Source organism: Physeter macrocephalus, chromosome 9, assembly GCF_002837175.3.
Source record: "Physeter macrocephalus isolate SW-GA chromosome 9, ASM283717v5, whole genome shotgun sequence".
NCBI lineage: Eukaryota > Metazoa > Chordata > Mammalia > Artiodactyla > Physeteridae > Physeter > Physeter macrocephalus.
The window spans coordinates 15,781,277-15,800,325 of NC_041222.1; the positions used below are offsets into that span (position 1 = coordinate 15,781,277).

Below are 19,049 nucleotides of genomic sequence, written 5' to 3' on the forward strand. Positions count from 1 at the left end.
CATGCCGTGGAGCGGCTGGGCCTGTGAGCCATGGCCTCTGAGCCTGCGCGTCTGGAGCCTGTGCTCCGCAAAGGGAGAGGCCACAACAGTGAGAGGCCTGTGTACCGCGCCCCGCCCCAAAAAAAAAAAAAAAAAAGAACACTCGTATTTCATGGGAAGAGGTCAAAATATCAACATTAACAGAAATTTGGAAAACGTTGATTCCAACCCTCATGGATAACTTTGAGGGGTTCAGGACTTCAGTGGAAGAAGTAACTGCAGATGTGGTGGAAATAGCAAGAGAACTAGATTTAGAAGTGGAGTCTGAAGATGTAACTGAATTACTGCAGTCTCATGATAAAACTTTAACTTTCTTTGCTTATGGATAAGCACAGAAAGTGGCTTCTTGTGATGAAATCTACTTCTGGTAAAGATGCTGTGAAGATTGTTGAAATGGCAACAAAGGATCTAGTGTATTACATAAACTTGGTTGATAAAGCAGAAGCAGAGTTTGAAAGGATTAACTCCCATATTGAAAGAAGTTCTATGGTGGGTAAAATGCTCTCAGACAGCATTGCGTGCAGAAAAATCATCTATGAAAGGAAGAGTCAGTGGATGCAGCAAAACTTCATTGTCTTGTTTTGAGAAATTGCCACAGCTGCCTTCAGCTGTGCCTTCAGCAACCAATCACGCTGATTGGTCAGCAGCCGTCACTATCGAGACAAGACTCGCCACTAGCAAGAAGATTACAATTTGCTGAAGGCTCACGTGATAGTTAGCATTTTTACCAATCAGGTATTTTTAAATTAACGTATGTACATTTTTTAGATATAATGCTATTGTATACTTAAAAGACTACAGTACAGTGTAAACATAATTTTTTTATACTCTGGGAAACCAGAAATTTCATGTGACTCACTTTATTGTGATATTTGGCTTTATTATGGTGGTCTGGAACCAAACCTGCAGTATCTCTGAGGTCTGCCTGTGTCTTATTTCATTCCAATTATGTAAGTGATACTGTGATAAGCTGGAAGACAGTTATGACTCTCCTATGAAATAAAAATCTTGGGCTTTTTAACAAATATTTTCCTCATGAGACCTTTTATCACTACCTGTGTTAAAATCTGTATTTTAGGAGGTGTCTAGAAGTCTAACTTATGAATAACAGGGATGTCATTGTATTATTATCATCTTAAAAAAAAAGCATAATTAGTTGAACTACACACTTAATTGTGCCCACTTAATTTTTCTAGATGGAGGTAAACCTAACAGGTAGATTATATAACCAGTCCTAAGCTGACATTAATCCACCTCAGACAGCCCTGTAATGGTACCTGTTAACATTGCTGACTTCACTCCTTCAGTTGCTGGACCTATAAAAAGGCAAACGTCACACATGTAGGCAAGAAAATTTTTGCATCTTGTCATCTGCATTGAGGTAATCTGAACAAAGCTGATAATGCAATCAAAAGGCAGGTGTGTTACAGAATGAACATTGTGTTAGAGAATGTATTTCCGACTTACTCCAAGGTTTATGTTTGTTAAAAGTCACGAGTGATCTGTGTGCTCTTTCTTCCAGAGGTGGCCATCCTTACTTGACAGGCTTGGCAGTGGCTGGTGGAGCGTACTACCTGGGCCTGGAAGGAGCAATCATTGGGCCCATCCTCCTCTGCATACTTGTGGTCGCTTCCAATATCTATAGTGCTATGTTAATGAGTCCCACGAATTCAGTACCCACACCAAACCAGACCCCATGGCTTGTTCAGACTCAGCGGTGAGTTACAGCAGGATGATCATAAACTGTGTATGAAATTGAACTAACCTGTCTCATTATTTTTCACCTGCATACAGTCTGTTAGGATACAGAGTATTTCAGTTCCTCTGCTGTACTAAAGATTGAAGACACTAAGTAAATAGAAATCATGTGTGTGTAGACTTTTGGGTTTCACATATCAGGAACATTTAAAAACCGATTGGGTCAGAATTGTTAATGTCATGAAAAACCAAAAATAAATAAATTTTCAAAGACCATTTTGAGACAGTGGTATACTAGATTGAAGGAGACTTAGGGAATAGGACAACCAAATGCAGTGCATGGGTCCATGACAGGATCCTGGATTGGGGAATGGAGAGAATCTATAAAGAACATTTCCGAAGCAGTTAGAGAAATTGATTATGGACCATATATGAAATAATATTATATTGATGTTAAATTTCTTAGGTCTGACAGTGATACTTTGGTTATGTAGCAGAATATCCTTTAGGGATGAGATGTCAAACTGAGAGGGAGAAAGTGACTGTGGCAAAATGTTCACACCTGGTGAATCTAGATGAAGGACAGACATGGCTGTTAATTGTACTACACTTTCAATTTTTCTGTAGGTTTATTTATATACTATTTAATTTATATATATTTATTTATATACTGTAGTATTCCAGTGTGTGAATATACCACAATTTATTTATTCAGTGTAGTATTGATGGACATTTGGGTAGTGTCCAGTTTAGGACTGTTATGAATCAGGCTGCTATGAACTTTCCGGTACATGGCTTTTGGTGAACATGAGTACTTACTTCAGGTGAGTATATACCAGCAGGGGAATGGCTGGGACTACATCTGGTTTAACTTCAGTGGATACTTGCAAAACAGTTTTTCTGTGTGGCTGTACCAGAAATTACATTTTAACAACAGAAAAGTAAGAAAGACTTTTAATGAAAAACTAAGTCTCAGAATATAGGATTTTAACTTTCCAGAGACTATACTGCATTGCCCTTTTTATTTTCAGTTGGAAAAGAATTTTTTTGTGGCATATTCTAGTGTAATTAAGGAGTCATTAACAAGTTGATTCTGAAAATGTATTTAGTGAAACTATTTTTATTTAAAATTCTTCTAAAATGTTCTGCTTATTTCATTTTAAGTGTTGTATTTTGTGAAGAAAGACATAGTCCTTTAACCCAAAACAAGTAGAATAAGGTTTCTGAGTTAGAGCTAGTTGGTCAAAAGGCCATCTTAGTTAATTCTAGGCACTTATTTGATGGCAGTGAAATATCAGTTTCCTGAAGAAGAATGAAAAGAAGAGGTACTTAGAGGTTTTAACAAAGATGTCACCAGTTTGGGGGTGGTTACACTATGATATCCTTTCCTGCCTTTGCTCTTAAAGGCAGGTACTGGGTTCTTGAGAAGTCAGTGGACAGTTACTTGAAAGCAGTAGAGAGCATTTGCTGAGTGGATACCATATTACTTGGGCTCACGAAACAAGAAGTAAAAAGAAAATTGGTTGATCAATATTTTGCTGTTATTTTAGAAGAAGACTTTTGATGATTCCAGGTTGGTAGAGCAAGAGTTAGTTTCTAAGGTGAAACAAAAGAAGCTAATATGAATCCTTCTAGAGGCAAATGACCCCTTTCCCCTGGTTCCCTTCTGAAGGCAGAATGTTGTTAATTAAGTGGTATGGGGGTTTGAAAAAATAATGTAAGGACCGATATAGCTGTAATCTTTTTCCTTCGAAGTTATGGATGTATATAGTTTAAAAGAGTCAAAAATTTCTGTAAAGCTTGTGAAAAAGAGCAGTCCTTTGCCTTCTCCCTGCCCCTTCCTTTCCTCTCTAAGAGGAACCACTTTCGACTCTATTTGATGTTTACCTCCATATCTTGAAATTGTGTTTATTTCTTGATCTTTTTTTCATGTATTGGCATTGTTTACTTCCCACTTGGAAAGTGAGAAATTATCTCTTTTACTAACCATCTGCCCGATATTACTAAACTGTGGTATTGGTTAGATCAGTATTCAGTGTTTACATTATTATGGCTCTGTAAATTACATTCATATTTAAGCCTTCTTGTATATTGTCTATAGTTCCTTACCTACACAACATTTTGCTTTCCTTTGTGTTATAAAGATACTGTTTTTTATTTGCTTTGTTTTCTGTGAACTTATAATTAGTCCAATGCCAGGCTTTGCACCAGGTATTTACCTCTCCTCTCACTCAGCATGCTCAGTTGCGTCTGGTTTGCTATAAGTGTTATCTTCCTGAAGAAGTCGCTCCTGGATTGTTCTCATCTGCTCCAGCAGAGTTGTACAGCTGTCACCCTGGGGATTCCCTCAGCTCTCCCCTCTGTTGGAATCCTTATTTCCCATATGATTTCCCAATACTGTTTTCTTTCTTGATTTATTCCTGCTTTTTGTTGGAGCACATCCTCCTGTAGATTTTTGGGAAAGAATGCATGGGAGGTAAATTTGGGGGACGATACGTGTCTGAAAAAGGCTTCTTCTAAAGTCATACTTACTCAGTAGTTTGCCTGGGTAGATAATTCTATGTTTAAAATTTTTTCCCTTTAGAACTTTATTTCTTCATTGTTTTCTAGCTTTCATGGTTGTTAAAATTCTGAAGCCTTTCTGGTTCCTGATTCTTTGTAATTTAACTGTTTGAAAACCTATAGGATCTTTTTTGTTGTTTTTAATCTATTTTGTTGTTGTTGTTCCAATTGGCACTTGTATCAAGTGCCTTTGTGACCTTTAAAACTGGAAATTTATGTTCTGTGCTTCTGAAATTTTTCTTCAGTTATTTCATTAATGATTTCCTTTTCTCCCTTTCAAAACTACTTTTATTTTGGTGCTGACCCGCATATACTGTTCATATCATTTTTTAACCTTTTCTCTGATGTTCTTCTGGTTCTGTCTTTTTGGTTCCCATTTTCTGGGTGATTTCTCCAACTTTATCTTCTAACACCTTCTTAGAGGTCTCCATTTCTGCTATCATATTTTTGGGGGGTCTGGTTTATTGAGGTATTATTTGTATAAATAAAATTTACCTTTTTTGGCATATAGGTCTGTTACTTTTCTATGATACATAACAAATTTCCACTAACTTAGTGGCTTTAAACAACATACATTTATATTAAAGTCCATGAGTCAGGAGTACAGGCATAATTCGTCTTCTGCTTAGGATCTGCCAAGGCTATGGTCAAGGTGTAAGCTTGGGCTGGGATTTCATCTGCAGATTGGGGAGCCCTCTTCCAAGCTTGCCTGTTGTTGGCAGAATTCCTTTGCTTGCAGTTGTAGAACTGAGGCTTGTAGCTTCTAGAGGCTGCCCCTTTCCATAGGCATTTCATAACATGATGCTTGCTTCTTCAAGGCCAGCAGGAGAGTATTTTTCTGACTTCTGTCTCTGACTGCTAAGACCCTTTTGTAAAGGGCTCACCTGATTAGACCTAGCCCACTGAACATATTGCCATTTTGATTAAAGTCAATTGCTTAGGGACCTTGATTACATCTGTAATATCCCTTCACCTTCACCATATTAACACAACATAATCACAATAGCAAGTATCGGATATTTTTGACTACTGGCTTATGTTAAGAGTGAACTACTCAGGATCTGTGGGTTGGTTATTATGTGTGTTACCATAATATAATCTGCCAGGACCATTGTCTTGTGCAACCCTTGATGTCAGTGCTTTTTGGTTTCGCTCTGGGGTTGCTAAATTCCTCAGAGAAAGATCTTTTAATCTCCTGCCCAGAGTTTGACAGCTTGGTCTTACTGCTTTTTAAGCACACTTTAAAGCAGCCCTTCTGTGTTTAGTCCCACCTTCAACCCCACTTCCAAAGTTACTTGATATCACCAATTCCTGAGCCTTATGGGCAATTTTGCTGATTAGCTCCTGGCTTAGGATTTAGCTTTTTAGGTTATGCTGGGTCATAGCAGTTGTTCATCTGCTTTCCATCTTCTAAAAATTTGTTGCTCTTAACCTCTTATGTTCTCTTTTTTCTCCTCTTTTTTCAGGTAGGTTTATGCCTTTAAAAAAAACACTTTTTACTGGCATTCTAATGGGGTTTTGAGAAGGCCTGAAGGAACTTTGTGTCCAACACAGCACTTTCTAGTGGAAAGTCTAAGTGACCTCTTAAATAGTAACGAACAACCACCACTGACATTTATTGGGACTCAGCCTGCCAAGTTCTGTGATAAAACTTTACCTGCATTGTCTTATTTTACTTAATCTGTCCAATGTTTTCATGTGAGGTTAGGAAAGATTGTTTTCCATATTTTATAAATGAAGAAATCAGGGCTTAGAGAAGTTAACTTGCCTCTAGTCACAGAGTAATAAGCAGGTGAGCTGGTGTGTTTCAACTAAAGATCTTTCTTTTCCTTAATCATGCCCCCAACCCCCCTCCACCCCCCACCCCCCGCAAGAAAAAACATTCTCCTCTGTTTCCTTCCTCAGTAGATGTTACCCTCTAATTATATGTGCCAGTGTGTGGTCATCCTTATGACTTTCCATCTCCTCAGTAACCATCTTTACCAACTCCTATCAGTTTTATCTTAAATCTATCCTTTCTGCTTTTTCTCCAATTCCACCTGCCCTGGGCCCAGCTGTTAGGTTTCTCACCTGGACTGCTGCAGGCATCTCAGTCTCTCAGCTGGTCTCTCAGTGTCCACTCTTACTGTCCTCCAGTCCCTTTTCCATACCGCAGCGGATGTTTTCTTTTCAGAATGGAGGCATATCTGGTCGTGCTTACCAAAACTGGCCTCCCATTGTTCTTACAAGGAAGATCAAAATCCTTCCAAGGCCCTACATGATCTACCTGTGCCTGCTTCACGAATTCTGAAACATTTTCCCCTGTCTGAGCTGCAGCCACATTGCCCTTGTGTCAGGGCCTCAGTGACACCAGCTCCATTCAAACTCTAGGACTTGAAGCACGCTGCTCTTGTCTGTCTGGACACTCTCCCCCTCCCCCCATCTTTCCTTGCCTAGTTCACTCCTAATCATTCTTCAGATCGCAACTCAAATGTCAGTTCATGGGAGAAGCTTTCCCTACCCTCAAGATTAGGTTACGCCCTTCTGCTAGTTTAATGATCTTACAGATAGCACCTTGTACTTTTCCTTTCTCGTACAACTTTCACTTATACACTTGATTCTTTGTCTTTTCCCGCTTGACTGTGGTTGCTGTTACTGCAGGGTCATGTCCATGTTAGTTACTGGTGTATCCACAGCACCTGTCAACCTTGGAAAGTGCTCTCTTCCTAGATGAAGGAATGAATGGGCTGTGAGGGAATAGTCTCTACAGAGGCGTGAGCTGTGGAAGGGTTTGGCTTGTCTTAGGAACTCTCATGTTGTTACAGTGTGATAATGGAGGGTGGACTGTTCATTGCATTAGGCACATATACCTTCTAATTGCAGATGCAGGCGCTGGTGGCTGAGAAGACCCATTTGCACGGCTATTTCTGTGTACTGCCATGTATCTTCAGACGGATGAATGACTGTTCACCTAAGGAAAGATGAAGGAGGGGTGGACCCCTTTTCTCTGCTTCTCACTGTTGATCGTGGTGGTTGCACTATTTCACAAGGGTGAATGTCACAGACACAGCACAACTTTGGGCTCCCAACTATTTTGGCCTTGATTCAATAATCAGAACCTTTTGCTTCCCCTGTTCTCTGTTAACACTGGGGCTGCTTGGGAGGTGTGGGGAAAGATCAAAACACCCTGCAGTCACACATTTTCAAGTACTTTCTTGATTTTTGGACAGGATAATCAGACTTGATTTGATGTACTTATTTCACTCCTACCAAAAACTGAGCAGCAATCTCTGAATATTAAAGCTCAGAAAAACCTGTAAGGAGAAAGTAAGGGCATGTCACAGGAACTCCTGTGGGAATGCTGTTCTCTGTATTCAAGTTTTCCTTTGCCCTCTGTCATACCTTGTTATGACCGGAGGTGACAGCTGGAATGTGGCCCTTTAGGAACTCAGCTTTATCTTTTTCTAGGTTAGAGTAATTAGTAACTCATTGCTGTTTTTAGAAGCACTATCTTAACCTGACTGTGATTATCTTTCCCGATTTAATACCCAAAGTTCAATCAAAGTTCAGTATCTTTTCATAAAAGAAATTACAAATGGTCCCCAACTAAAGAAGGTTTAACTTATGATTTTTTTCAACTTTGTGATGGTGTGAAAGTGATACACATTCAGTAGAAACTGTACTTAAACTTTGAATGTTAGTTTTTTCCTGGGCTAGCGATATGCGGTACGATACTCTCTCGTGATGCTGGGCAGCGGCAGCGGCAGCTCCCGGTCAGCCGCTCGATCAGGTAAAGAAACAACTGGTCGGCCTACAACCAGGCAGTACCCAGACAACCGTCCTGTTCTTCACTTTCAGTACAGCATTCAGTAAATTACATGAGCTACTCAACACTTTATTATAAAACTGGCTTTGTGTTAGATGATTTTGCCCAACTGTAGGCTGGCTAATGGAAGTGTTCTGAGCATGTTTAAGGTAGGCTTGGCTAAGCTATGATGTTTCGTAGGTTAAGTGTATTAAACGCTTTTTGACTTAGGATATTTTCAACTTACAGTGGGTTTATTGGGACGTAATACCATCCTAAGTCAAGAAAGATCAGTATTTGGCAGTTAAGCTACGGTGTAACACATCCTACTTTTTATAGAGCAAGAAGTTATTTTTGTCTTTGCAAAATAAGATATGAAGATGTTCTCCAAAAAACAGTCACCACTCCTCCAGATTTTTTTTTTTTTTTTTGCTGTACGCGGGCCTCTCACTGTTGTGGCCTCTCCCGTTGCGGAGCACAGGCTCCGGACGCGCAGGCTCAGCGGCCATGGCTCACGGGCCCAGCCGCTCAGCGGCATGTGGGATCTTCCTGGACCGGGGCACGAACCCGCGCCCCCTGCATCGGCAGGCGGACTCGCAACCACTGCGCCACCAGGGAAGCCCACTCCTCCAGTTCTTTACATTAACCTTAAGGATTTCAGTTGGAGTGTACTCCCCATCATTCTAGTTTAGAATAATGAGGGAAAAAAGAGAACTGGAGATGGGAAGGGAGCTGTACTCTACTCCCCCTCCGTTGGTGGTTGCTTCTCCTTTGACACTGTCACTTAAAAACTTTCCTGAATCTGTTCATTCCTCTGTCTTCCCAATGGTGTTGACCCAATGCCAGGATTTCTGCAACATCCTCTTCACTGGTCCCTGCCTCAAGTCTTACTTCCCTCCCATCTTGTTCTCTGGTTTTTCTGGAGCATAACTGTTAAATGCCTCTGCTGCTTAAAATTCCCATGGTGGCTTCCCATGGCCTTCAAGATGAAGTTGAAACTTTAAATTGGCCCATCAGACTTTTCGTGCCTTCTGTCTGCCTCAGCAGACTCATCTCTCTCTGTTGCCTGCCTTACATTTTCTTTTCTAGCCATATTGAACTTGTTTAGTTTCCTGGAGTCAGTGAGATCTTTGCACATGTTTTCCCCTCTGTAAAGAATAGTACCCCCTTTCTAGCCAAGTCCAGTATCATAACCTTTACTTAAAGTACTCTTCTTTGGAGAAGCATTACTAGAACTCTCTAGACTAGATAAGATGTCCCTGCTATGTGTTCCCATGGCATCTTCCACTTATCGTATTGCAGCTTAATACCTATTATATAAATGAGTGTCTTTCCACTAATTGGTAAGTTTTCTGAAGGTAGGAACTTTGTCTAACTCGTTTACAGCTGTGTTACCATTCCTGGCATGGTGTTTGGCAAATAGAAAGTGCTCAATGAAAATTTGATGAATTAATAGATTAATGAAACCAAGAGCAGATCAGATTAAAAGATTTTTGCAGTATAACTGTGAGGCTGATAAAAAGAGGAGGGGCCATGGTAAACTCCAGCCTTAGAACTTTATTCCAAATTTTTGGAAGGGAAGGAATGTACATAATAGTGATGACATGTGCTCTGTCACAAGATGTGCGGGTGAGGGTCTAGGAAATACACACTTGCTATCCTGAGCCAACGAAAGTAAGTTAAACATCCACAATTTACTCTGCTTCTCTGGGAGGCTGGGAGTCAACAACTCTTGAGTTGTTAAATCAGAAATATTTAAACATTCACACAAATGGTTATTTTAAAATCTCATTGAAACTTTAGGGGAAGCAGATCCCAAAATATTTCCAAGGAGCAGAGATTGTAAATGAGAAATCACACCGCACAATCTCCGTTGCTCTTAAAGGAACTGTAAAATGTTAACAGCAGTCCTCTGTCCCCCCCAGTCTCATGTGGCCCCATTCTGCATTGCTTGTTCTTAAGAAATTCTACCACTATGGTTCAAAGGAGCGTAATAATCCTTATGGTTTGGGAAAGAATACTGTATTTAGATGGTTTAGGTAGGACATTTGCCATTTTTAGAAATACTGTTAAGGAAATTCCCTGGCAGTCCAGTGGTTAGGACTCGGCACTTTCACTGCCGAGGGCCTGGGTTCAATCCCTGGTTGGCGCATTAAGATCCCGAAAGCTGCGCGTTGAGGCCAAAAAAAAAAGAAAGAAAGAAGGAAATACTGTCAATGCAATATTTATTCCTTTGTTTCTTCTTAATCTAGAGAGTTACAGATTTATGAGCCCTGCAGATTAGTTAGTACTGTGCCTTTTGATGAAGCCAGAAAGAAATTATTTCTCTATCTCTAGTTTATGGAGTTTGTTTTCCAGGAGATAATTGAGGTTCAGTTAAGTTCAGTGTTACTTCTGTAGGGTTTTACACACACATACCCCCCACCATCGCCACCTTAAACACCTAGAGAAAATACACTGTTGAGATGGAAAACGCTTAGCAACTGTTTTCTTAGCTTGCTTCACTTTGTTTTCTTTCTTCTGAGTCCTTCTGGAGACTTTCTTGGCCTGGAGGCGGAATTGAATAGCAGGTATGAATTTCAGGGTCACAGCTAAACTTACTTGTCAACAGAAAGCAGTCGCCAGGCGAACCCCAGTCTTAATCTTATTTCACGCATCTTTGCCCTGAGGCAGAAATTTTCATTCATAATTTAGGGGAATTGAAGAGTTAGAGATTCAAATTTGCAGGTATCTTAGAAGGTTGAAAAGATATCACAGAATGAGTTTGCAAACCGTTTAGGGTGTTGGAAAATGCTTTGAAATATTGACAAGTTTTTGGTTATTGGTTTTAAAGATTTTCCAGGGCCTCCCAGAATTAAGTGCTACTTGAAATTCATATAGTCTGAGGCAACTTGTAACCAGCTTTGCCGTTACACAAATGTAAAAACAAAAATTTAGGTGAGACTGTGAAAAATAGATATATAAATAAATGGGTAGATAGCTATCTAGAGCAATGGTTCTGGGAGGAGGGTGTGGTTTCGCTCCCCTCAGGGGGTGTTTGGCAATGTCTAGAGACAAGTTCATCATCAGAGCTGTAGTAGGTGGAGGCAGGGATGCTGCTAAACATCTTACAATGCACAAAATGGTCAACAGTGCTGCTGCTGAGAAACACTTTCACTGCCAAGGGCCTGGGTTCAATCCCTGGTTGGCGCATTAAGATCCCGAAAGCTGCGCGTTGAGGCCAAAAAAAAAAGAAAGAAAGAAGGAAATACTGTCAATGCAATATTTATTCCTTTGTTTCTTCTTAATCTAGAGAGTTACAGATTTATGAGCCCTGCAGATTAGTTAGTACTGTGCCTTTTGATGAAGCCAGAAAGAAATTATTTCTCTATCTCTAGTTTATGGAGTTTGTTTTCCAGGAGATAATTGAGGTTCAGTTAAGTTCAGTGTTACTTCTGTAGGGTTTTACACACACATACCCCCCACCATCGCCACCTTAAACACCTAGAGAAAATACACTGTTGAGATGGAAAACGCTTAGCAACTGTTTTCTTAGCTTGCTTCACTTTGTTTTCTTTCTTCTGAGTCCTTCTGGAGACTTTCTTGGCCTGGAGGCGGAATTGAATAGCAGGTATGAATTTCAGGGTCACAGCTAAACTTACTTGTCAACAGAAAGCAGTCGCCAGGCGAACCCCAGTCTTAATCTTATTTCACGCATCTTTGCCCTGAGGCAGAAATTTTCATTCATAATTTAGGGGAATTGAAGAGTTAGAGATTCAAATTTGCAGGTATCTTAGAAAGTTGAAAAGATATCACAGAATGAGTTTGCAAACCGTTTAGGGTGTTGGAAAATGCTTTGAAATATTGACAAGTTTTTGGTTATTGGTTTTAAAGATTTTCCAGGGCCTCCCAGAATTAAGTGCTACTTGAAATTCATATAGTCTGAGGCAACTTGTAACCAGCTTTGCCGTTACACAAATGTAAAAACAAAAATTTAGGTGAGACTGTGAAAAATAGATATATAAATAAATGGGTAGATAGCTATCTAGAGCAATGGTTCTGGGAGGAGGGTGTGGTTTCGCTCCCCTCAGGGGGTGTTTGGCAATGTCTAGAGACAAGTTCATCATCAGAGCTGTAGTAGGTGGAGGCAGGGATGCTGCTAAACATCTTACAATGCACAAAATGGTCAACAGTGCTGCTGCTGAGAAACCCTGATTTGATGGATGTAGAGATAGATGGATATTAATATATACATAAAACGTGTGTCTGTATAAGTCTTAGTTTGGGGGAATTTTTCTCCAGGTATAAATAAAAATAAGGAAAGAAATTCATTCCAATTCTTTGACCTATCCGCATAATATTCAACATGGGGTTCAGTCATGTCACATATAAACCCTTTCAGAGCCACAGGAACCATAGCCAGGAAGCTTACCCCTTCCTCAAAGCTGTTCCTTCATGCAGTGAAGGAGCCTTGAGATAACTGAGCATCCTTGAATGTCATCTTTTTTCTGTAACATTTTACCTGTGCCCCTCTTGACATTAAAGTACTTCCTACATTGTGCTAAAGGGTTAGTCTTTAATTTACCTCTGCCCTGCCTGTTGAACCCTCCTAATTGGTGATGTTGTTGTAAAAGGAGCAAGGCAACCTCTATCCAAAAGGATGGTAATAAACTTGTGCTTCATATCTGTATCGGTTAAGATAGATTTGCCCGCATTATAACCAAAAAACAAACTCAAAAATACCCACCATCAGTAGAACTTAAAATAACAGTGACTTAAATGAGCCAGAAGTTTATTTCTCTCTTGGGTGTAAGAAGTGCAGAGGCAGGCAGGTCAGGACTAGTGTGTCTGTTCCACAAACATCCATGCCAAGCTTCGCCCCACCTTGACGCCAGCCTTGGTGTGAGGTCTTTTCATCTAAGATGGGTGCTTGAGCTCATGTTCATTGATAAACTCTGACCTGGCCATGTGGCTGCCAACACAGATGCAGACGTGGCTGGGTGATATCATCTTAGCTTGGGCATAAAAATTATGTAGCAAAGGCCAACTAGCTATTATAGTCCTAAGGTAGGCACCACAAAGATGCAGCAGACCACCTCCATCCAACCCAGATATTGCCTGCAATTAGCTACATTTACTTGGCTTGCTGGATGTAGGTTAGAGACGGTACAAGTACAAGGTCATCTGTTGAAAAGACCTACCCCATTTCTCCTGCCCTGAACCACAGTCCTCAGAGCTTGGACATTGCTGGGTCAGTTTTCCTATTTTGCAGTAAAAGTGATCCTGCTAACGTTTAATCTTTGGTCTCTTAGTGATTTTCTCTTTAACATCACTGTGTCTACTTTCCAGTCAGCAAGAAGGGGGAAGGATTGAAGATTACCCTTCTCTTTTAAGTACACTGCCCAGAAGTCACTCAGCACTTCGAATTGGCCAGATCTTAGTCACATGGTCATTAGTTTCAAGAGAGTCTGGGGAAATAGTCTTTTGGATGGACCCGCCAAAAAACTGGAGTTCTTGTTACTAAAGATTGAGAGACAGCTATCAGACTTTGAAACAATACTCAGTGAAAATATCAGGAAAAAAATAGTGACTACATAACCTCATCAAGGCTCTCAAATTATAAAAATAAGATATTCTGTGGCAATGAATTACTGGTTAGATGTTATTTTTCTTTCCTTCCTTCCTTCCTTCCTTCCTCCCTCCCTCCCTTCCTTCTCTGTGGTTTTATTTTTTTCCCCTTTTCCAAAAGCAAAACTAATCATTCTGTCTTTCTTCTTAAAGGACTTTCCGTGACATTTCTGAAGATCTGAAGACTGACTTGGTTTCTTCAGTAGACTGACTTGGTTTCTAAACCGCAGTGATTTCTCTAGGAAATTCAACCTTGACTGTGAGTTTAGCTCAGCTGTGGCTTCCTATCCTTTCAGCTGTGCCTGGCAAACAGAGCCCAGGAAAAGAAGCAGAAGCCTCCTAGCCTTCCGTACAGAATGCCCGGACAAGAGAGGACTTGCTGTACTTTGCATTTTAAAGCACAGCTTTGGAGCTCAGAAATGTGGTTTACTCACTTAACTGTTGCTAAGATGGCTTGAAAAGTTTCAGTTTATAAACTGGTACCATGGCTTGAAATTTTCTCACTTTGGTTATGTATATTATAATATGTATTTATAAAGTTTTTTAAAGAGTCCTAAACTACCTGCTGTGTACAGTGTAGTTTTCTCCTGTTTTAAGAAATCTGTCCTTAAACTTTTCTGTGACAGTCACTTTTCCATGAAGAGGGCTTTCACTTTTGAGAATGTAGTTGCTTGAGCGGGAAAAATGAGTCTTCTCCCTTCTTCCACAGTGTATGGTCCTCTCTGTAAGGAAGAGCAAATCTTCAGTGTAAGGGCAGCTGGCTTATTTGAAGTCCAGTTAGTTGTATGTTACAACCATAGGAGACCACAGAAAGACCGAAGCTCTTCCTCCCCTTCTCCCTCCATCCCCTACTGCTCTAATGCCAAATTTTTAAAACTTGGCTGACCGCATTGAAATTAAATACTTATTAAGCTGCTATTAATGGTAACAGTATGATAGAATTCATGTTGTAATGTTTTTCTTTCCAAATGTTTTAAGAAAAAAATCTCAGGGGCAGCAGTGCTCTGATTCATTAAAAGTATCCCTGTTTCACTATTTGGAATTTGACTAATTAGTTTTATTAGCAGTAAAATTTTATATCTGTGTAGTATTTTCCCATCACTTAGCACAGTGCCTTGCACATAGACTCTAAATGAATGCTTGTTGAATTAAATTATGACTTTAAAAATATCTCAGATATCACAATAACCAGCATAAGTGCTCTACATTTGACAAAGTCTTTTTGCACATATTATTTCACAAGCACTTCACATCAGCTTTCATATAGCTTTACATTATTTTGCAACAGTTTCACACAGATGGAGAAGGTAAGGTTCAGAAAAGTGACCAACTCAAAAGTCATGAAGTTTAGTAAAATTTGACCTCAGATCTTTCTGACTCCACAGTCGGCCAACTCTGCTATATTGTAGTGTTTCCTTTAATATCTTACACAATTTTTCCAGTGCTATGAGGTAGAATAGGTGTCCTGTTCTATCGCCTAGACTTGTCCTAGGGTTAATGACAGGGCTGGGACTAGAACCCAGCTCTTAACTTTGTGCCCTTTCCACTGTGTAAAACAATCTTCAGGCTCTTTCTCTGCCCCCAAAGGAGTATGGAGGAGAAAGAGTTCTTAAAGTAACAAAGATTTCATTTTTGGAAAACATTTAAAAGTAGAAATCATATTTTTCTAAAACATCTTCTCATTAAGAAGCATAGTTAATGATAATTACTTTAAATTTATTCTGATATTACTTCAGAAAAACTGCGTCTAGGAAAGAGGCTACCGTGAGGTCTCTGTCTGTAGAGGAGACTGTACAGATCTCATATATTTCCTGTGAATCCTTCAACAATTACAATCTGGTATTCCACCAAGTGTTATATTTGGCACTAAGTGGCACTGAGTAACTCATTCTTTTCTTTAATCACTTGTTCAGTCATTCATTCAGTAAAACATTGGTCGAGAGTTTGCCAGACTCTAGGTTCTATGCCAGGCACTGTATAGGGTGCTGTAGGGGATAACTCATAAGAAGGCCTGTCTCTCACCTTAAATCTTAGCCAGATCATGTGCACTGCTAAAGTTAAAAATTTTGCATTGAAAGTATTAAGAAAGAAATCAGGTTTGTTTTTGTTAATGGTATACTGATAAGTTTACAGCTGTGATTAGCACATATTTATGAGAGGCAAGTATTATGCACAGTGAGTTAGTGTGCATATACAAATTATGTTCTTCCAAAGTGCTTTTAGCTCTGTAAAGTGATATTGCAAAAATATAAATTTGAGGTAATAATATATGGCTCTTGCTGGTCATAATTATTAGTGTGAATACCAGGTCCTTAGAGGGGGACTCTGAGCCCTAAGAGAATAGTTTAGAGCTGCCAAAATTAGCGATGATGTAGTATCACCCTGAAGTATCAGGAGCAGAGGTGCCCCAGAGTACTCCACAGTCCTGTCAGGAAACTTGAACTGCCCCAGTACTCCAGCAACAGCCTAAGGACTTGAAGTCCCTGCAGCTGGGGGAGGTCTTCCTGGAACCCTCAAAAACGGAGAGAACATGCCCCCTCAGATACAGTGAGGAGGTTTTACAGATCTTCATAAGGCATTGAGATCAAATGATATGAAAAAGTAGGAGTTTCAAGCTCAAGTCTCTAAGATGATTCTCAGGATTTGACCCAGAAAGAAGAAGTTTCCCTAGGAACAGATAATGCATTGATGAAGTAGAAGTAGCTTCAGTAAAAACATAGTACAGAAATCCTATCACAATGTCCTGCATTTTATAGCTTTATTAAAGATGAGTTTGAAGGTCACATTCACTACTCAATTGTAAACTGAATGGAGGGGATAAGATCTCCCTGCACAGTATGTTCCTCTCTTTTCCGAGAACGAGGCACGGGATTTTTCAGCATAAACTCCATGTCATGTAAGTCCAGCTTCAGTTCCAAAATTCCTATCACGCTCTCTGTTTCTGGAAGTGATCTCTGCCAGACTGCCTTAGATACCAGTTTTATTTATTCTTAAGTTTGCAAGGATTCTTAACACCCATTTCCATTAGAGGTGAATAGCTGGCAGAGTTTTCCCTTGACTTCTGAGAATGGTGCAAATTGACTCTTGATACCCAAGGAGTGTTATTTAAACAAACTAAGTAGCTTTGGAAATAGCAGTTTATTCCATTAAAGGGCTTGCAGATGAGGTCCTCTGGCTAACCTCGGTCTTAACAAGAACCCATTGTGACCCATCAGGACTTGCTAGTACCCCTAGGTCCCACTTTGGTTGTATTTAGAGCTTCAGGATGTGTCACTACTGAGCAAGAAATGCTCAGAAATTCAGGCTATGAGGGGTTAGATTAGAGCAAAGTAATTTTAGGTGAGTTATCCAGAGCTTTCAACCTCAAGGTTTATAGGAAAACCCCTGCAGTCTCCTCTAAGGGTCTTCCAAGATCCTTACAAAAGTATTAGACTAGGCATTTCGCAGTAGAACTATAGCCTCTGGCAACATACTTCCAAATGCTAGTTCCCGCCAAGAACAAGTATTTCTTTGTTTTTTATGTATTTCTTGTCTTTACCCATTTTGCCATTAAAATATATTCATTTCATTAACTTACTGAGGATCTGCAAAAAATACGAATGCTATGTGAAACCACTGAACAGTTAATTTTTTTGGTAGTTCAAAAATTATCAAGAGAATTATAAATCAAGATGTTCTGCCTGCATCCTGGAGTCACAGAAATTCTGTGCCAGATGAGCCTTATCTAATTAGGTGATCCTGTCATTTTCTAGAGAAGGAAACAAATCCAAAGGTTAAAGTGTCTTTTCTAACACAGAGCCAGTCAGTAACAATTCAGAGCAGAGTAAGTTCTTCTTTCTCTCAGCCCATTGTTCTACTTCTCTTCCCTTTCTCTTGTAGTTGAGTAGCTTTTGGAAAAATGTGTTCCTCATAGCAGTAGTTGCAAGGGATGTTATTAGATGTTACAAGAGAACAAAAGTGTATATGGGGTAGGGGGGTGGGGACTCCAAGGTCAGTTAAAATTGAGGAATGCTGAGTTTGCTTCCTTTCTGTAGGACTTCGAAGAGTTTTTAATGTGCTCTTCTATATTGTGAATTTATAAGGGGACAAAGACTGTGTTTACGAGACTTATTTGACCTTAAACTGCGCCCCATCCTCCTTTTCTCAGAGCAGCTCAAAGGACTCCATGTCCTTTGGGAAACATGGCTCTCAAATAAAAGTTTACAGGTCTTTTAGAAGACATCCCTAATGGAATTCTGAATGGTACATCCATCATGTAAACTGTAATATATCTCAAAGTTTAGTGAGATACCAGAAAGAAAACGTATTTGCCATTCAGAGCTATACATCAAGTATAGAGATTCTTTTCTACCTATGGTGTGTAGAATCAGTATTTGTGTTTTAGTTTTGAAAGTTTTTCAAAGATCAATTAGTGTGCAAATACAGTGGTGATATATTGATATTACATTTTAATAATGCTTTTTTGTGTGGCACTTTATAGTTTTCAGAATGCTTTCATAACAACCCTGTGAGACAGGCAGGTGTAAGTATTATCAGATGAGGCACTGGAGGCTCAGAAAGGTTTTTGTTATTTTTCCCTTAAGTTTATACCACAAAAGGATGGAGCCAGAATTCAGTTGCAGAGCTTCTGACTCCAAGTCCAGAATTCTTTACTCCACACCTGGTTTCTTACTTTTTCTTCTAGCTTTATATTTTACTATGAAAGGTATGGAAGCAGATCTTAAACATCATTTTGGCTTCTTATCAAATACTGTTTTTTATGGCAGTGACCCAGAAAGTGTAACTCCAATTGTAGTTATCCCAAAGAAAACCCTTCTTTTGTGCTTTGCAGTGCCACTTGTCTAGGTGATTGGAGTGTATTTCAAATACCATTTGATTTTGAAACCAAGATTGGATATATAGTTTTAATTGCTTATGTAACTTCTGGAAAACGTATCATCGTTGCATTCTCAGGCAAAGTAGAGATGGTTTGAAAGTAAAAAAAGATTATTCAAATACAACAATACATCTTTATTCTCACAAACTCTGTTTCTTAGCTTTAACTTGCTTTGACAACCGACTGATGTAACATCTTTGTAAATGTAAAATATTTATATTTTGAAATAAAATTACTATGTGTTGAATGAATCAGGTGGTTAACTTAGTCTCATTTCTGTTGAGAAATTTGGTCTTCAGTGAAGTCAAACTTTCACGAATACGTCCATCTCTTAGGCCTTATATCTTGCCTTTTCTTTGACACCAGTGCCGACACTGAATTTTTATGAAATATGGGCAACTTACATAAAGGAAGATGTACCTGTGGAGTGGGTGCTGAGCACCTTAAAGAGGTGAAAGGGTCCAAGGCTAAGGCTGGAACCCT

General features: G+C 39.5%; 1 protein-coding gene across 2 annotated transcripts in view; it reads left to right on the plus strand.

Moving 5' to 3' along the window:
- The window catches only part of TMEM245 (transmembrane protein 245), a 112,417-nt gene extending 93,675 nt beyond the window's left edge, over positions 1–18,742 (plus strand). For both annotated transcript variants that reach the window (XM_028493698.1, XM_024126192.2), the window contains 2 exons: positions 1,562–1,756; positions 13,844–18,742. In XM_028493698.1, coding sequence (XP_028349499.1) covers positions 1,562–1,756; positions 13,844–13,901 — 253 coding nt within the window. In that variant the 3' untranslated portion in view covers positions 13,902–18,742. The remainder of the gene's footprint in view (positions 1–1,561; positions 1,757–13,843) is intronic.
- Positions 18,743–19,049: the final 307 nt, after the last annotated feature.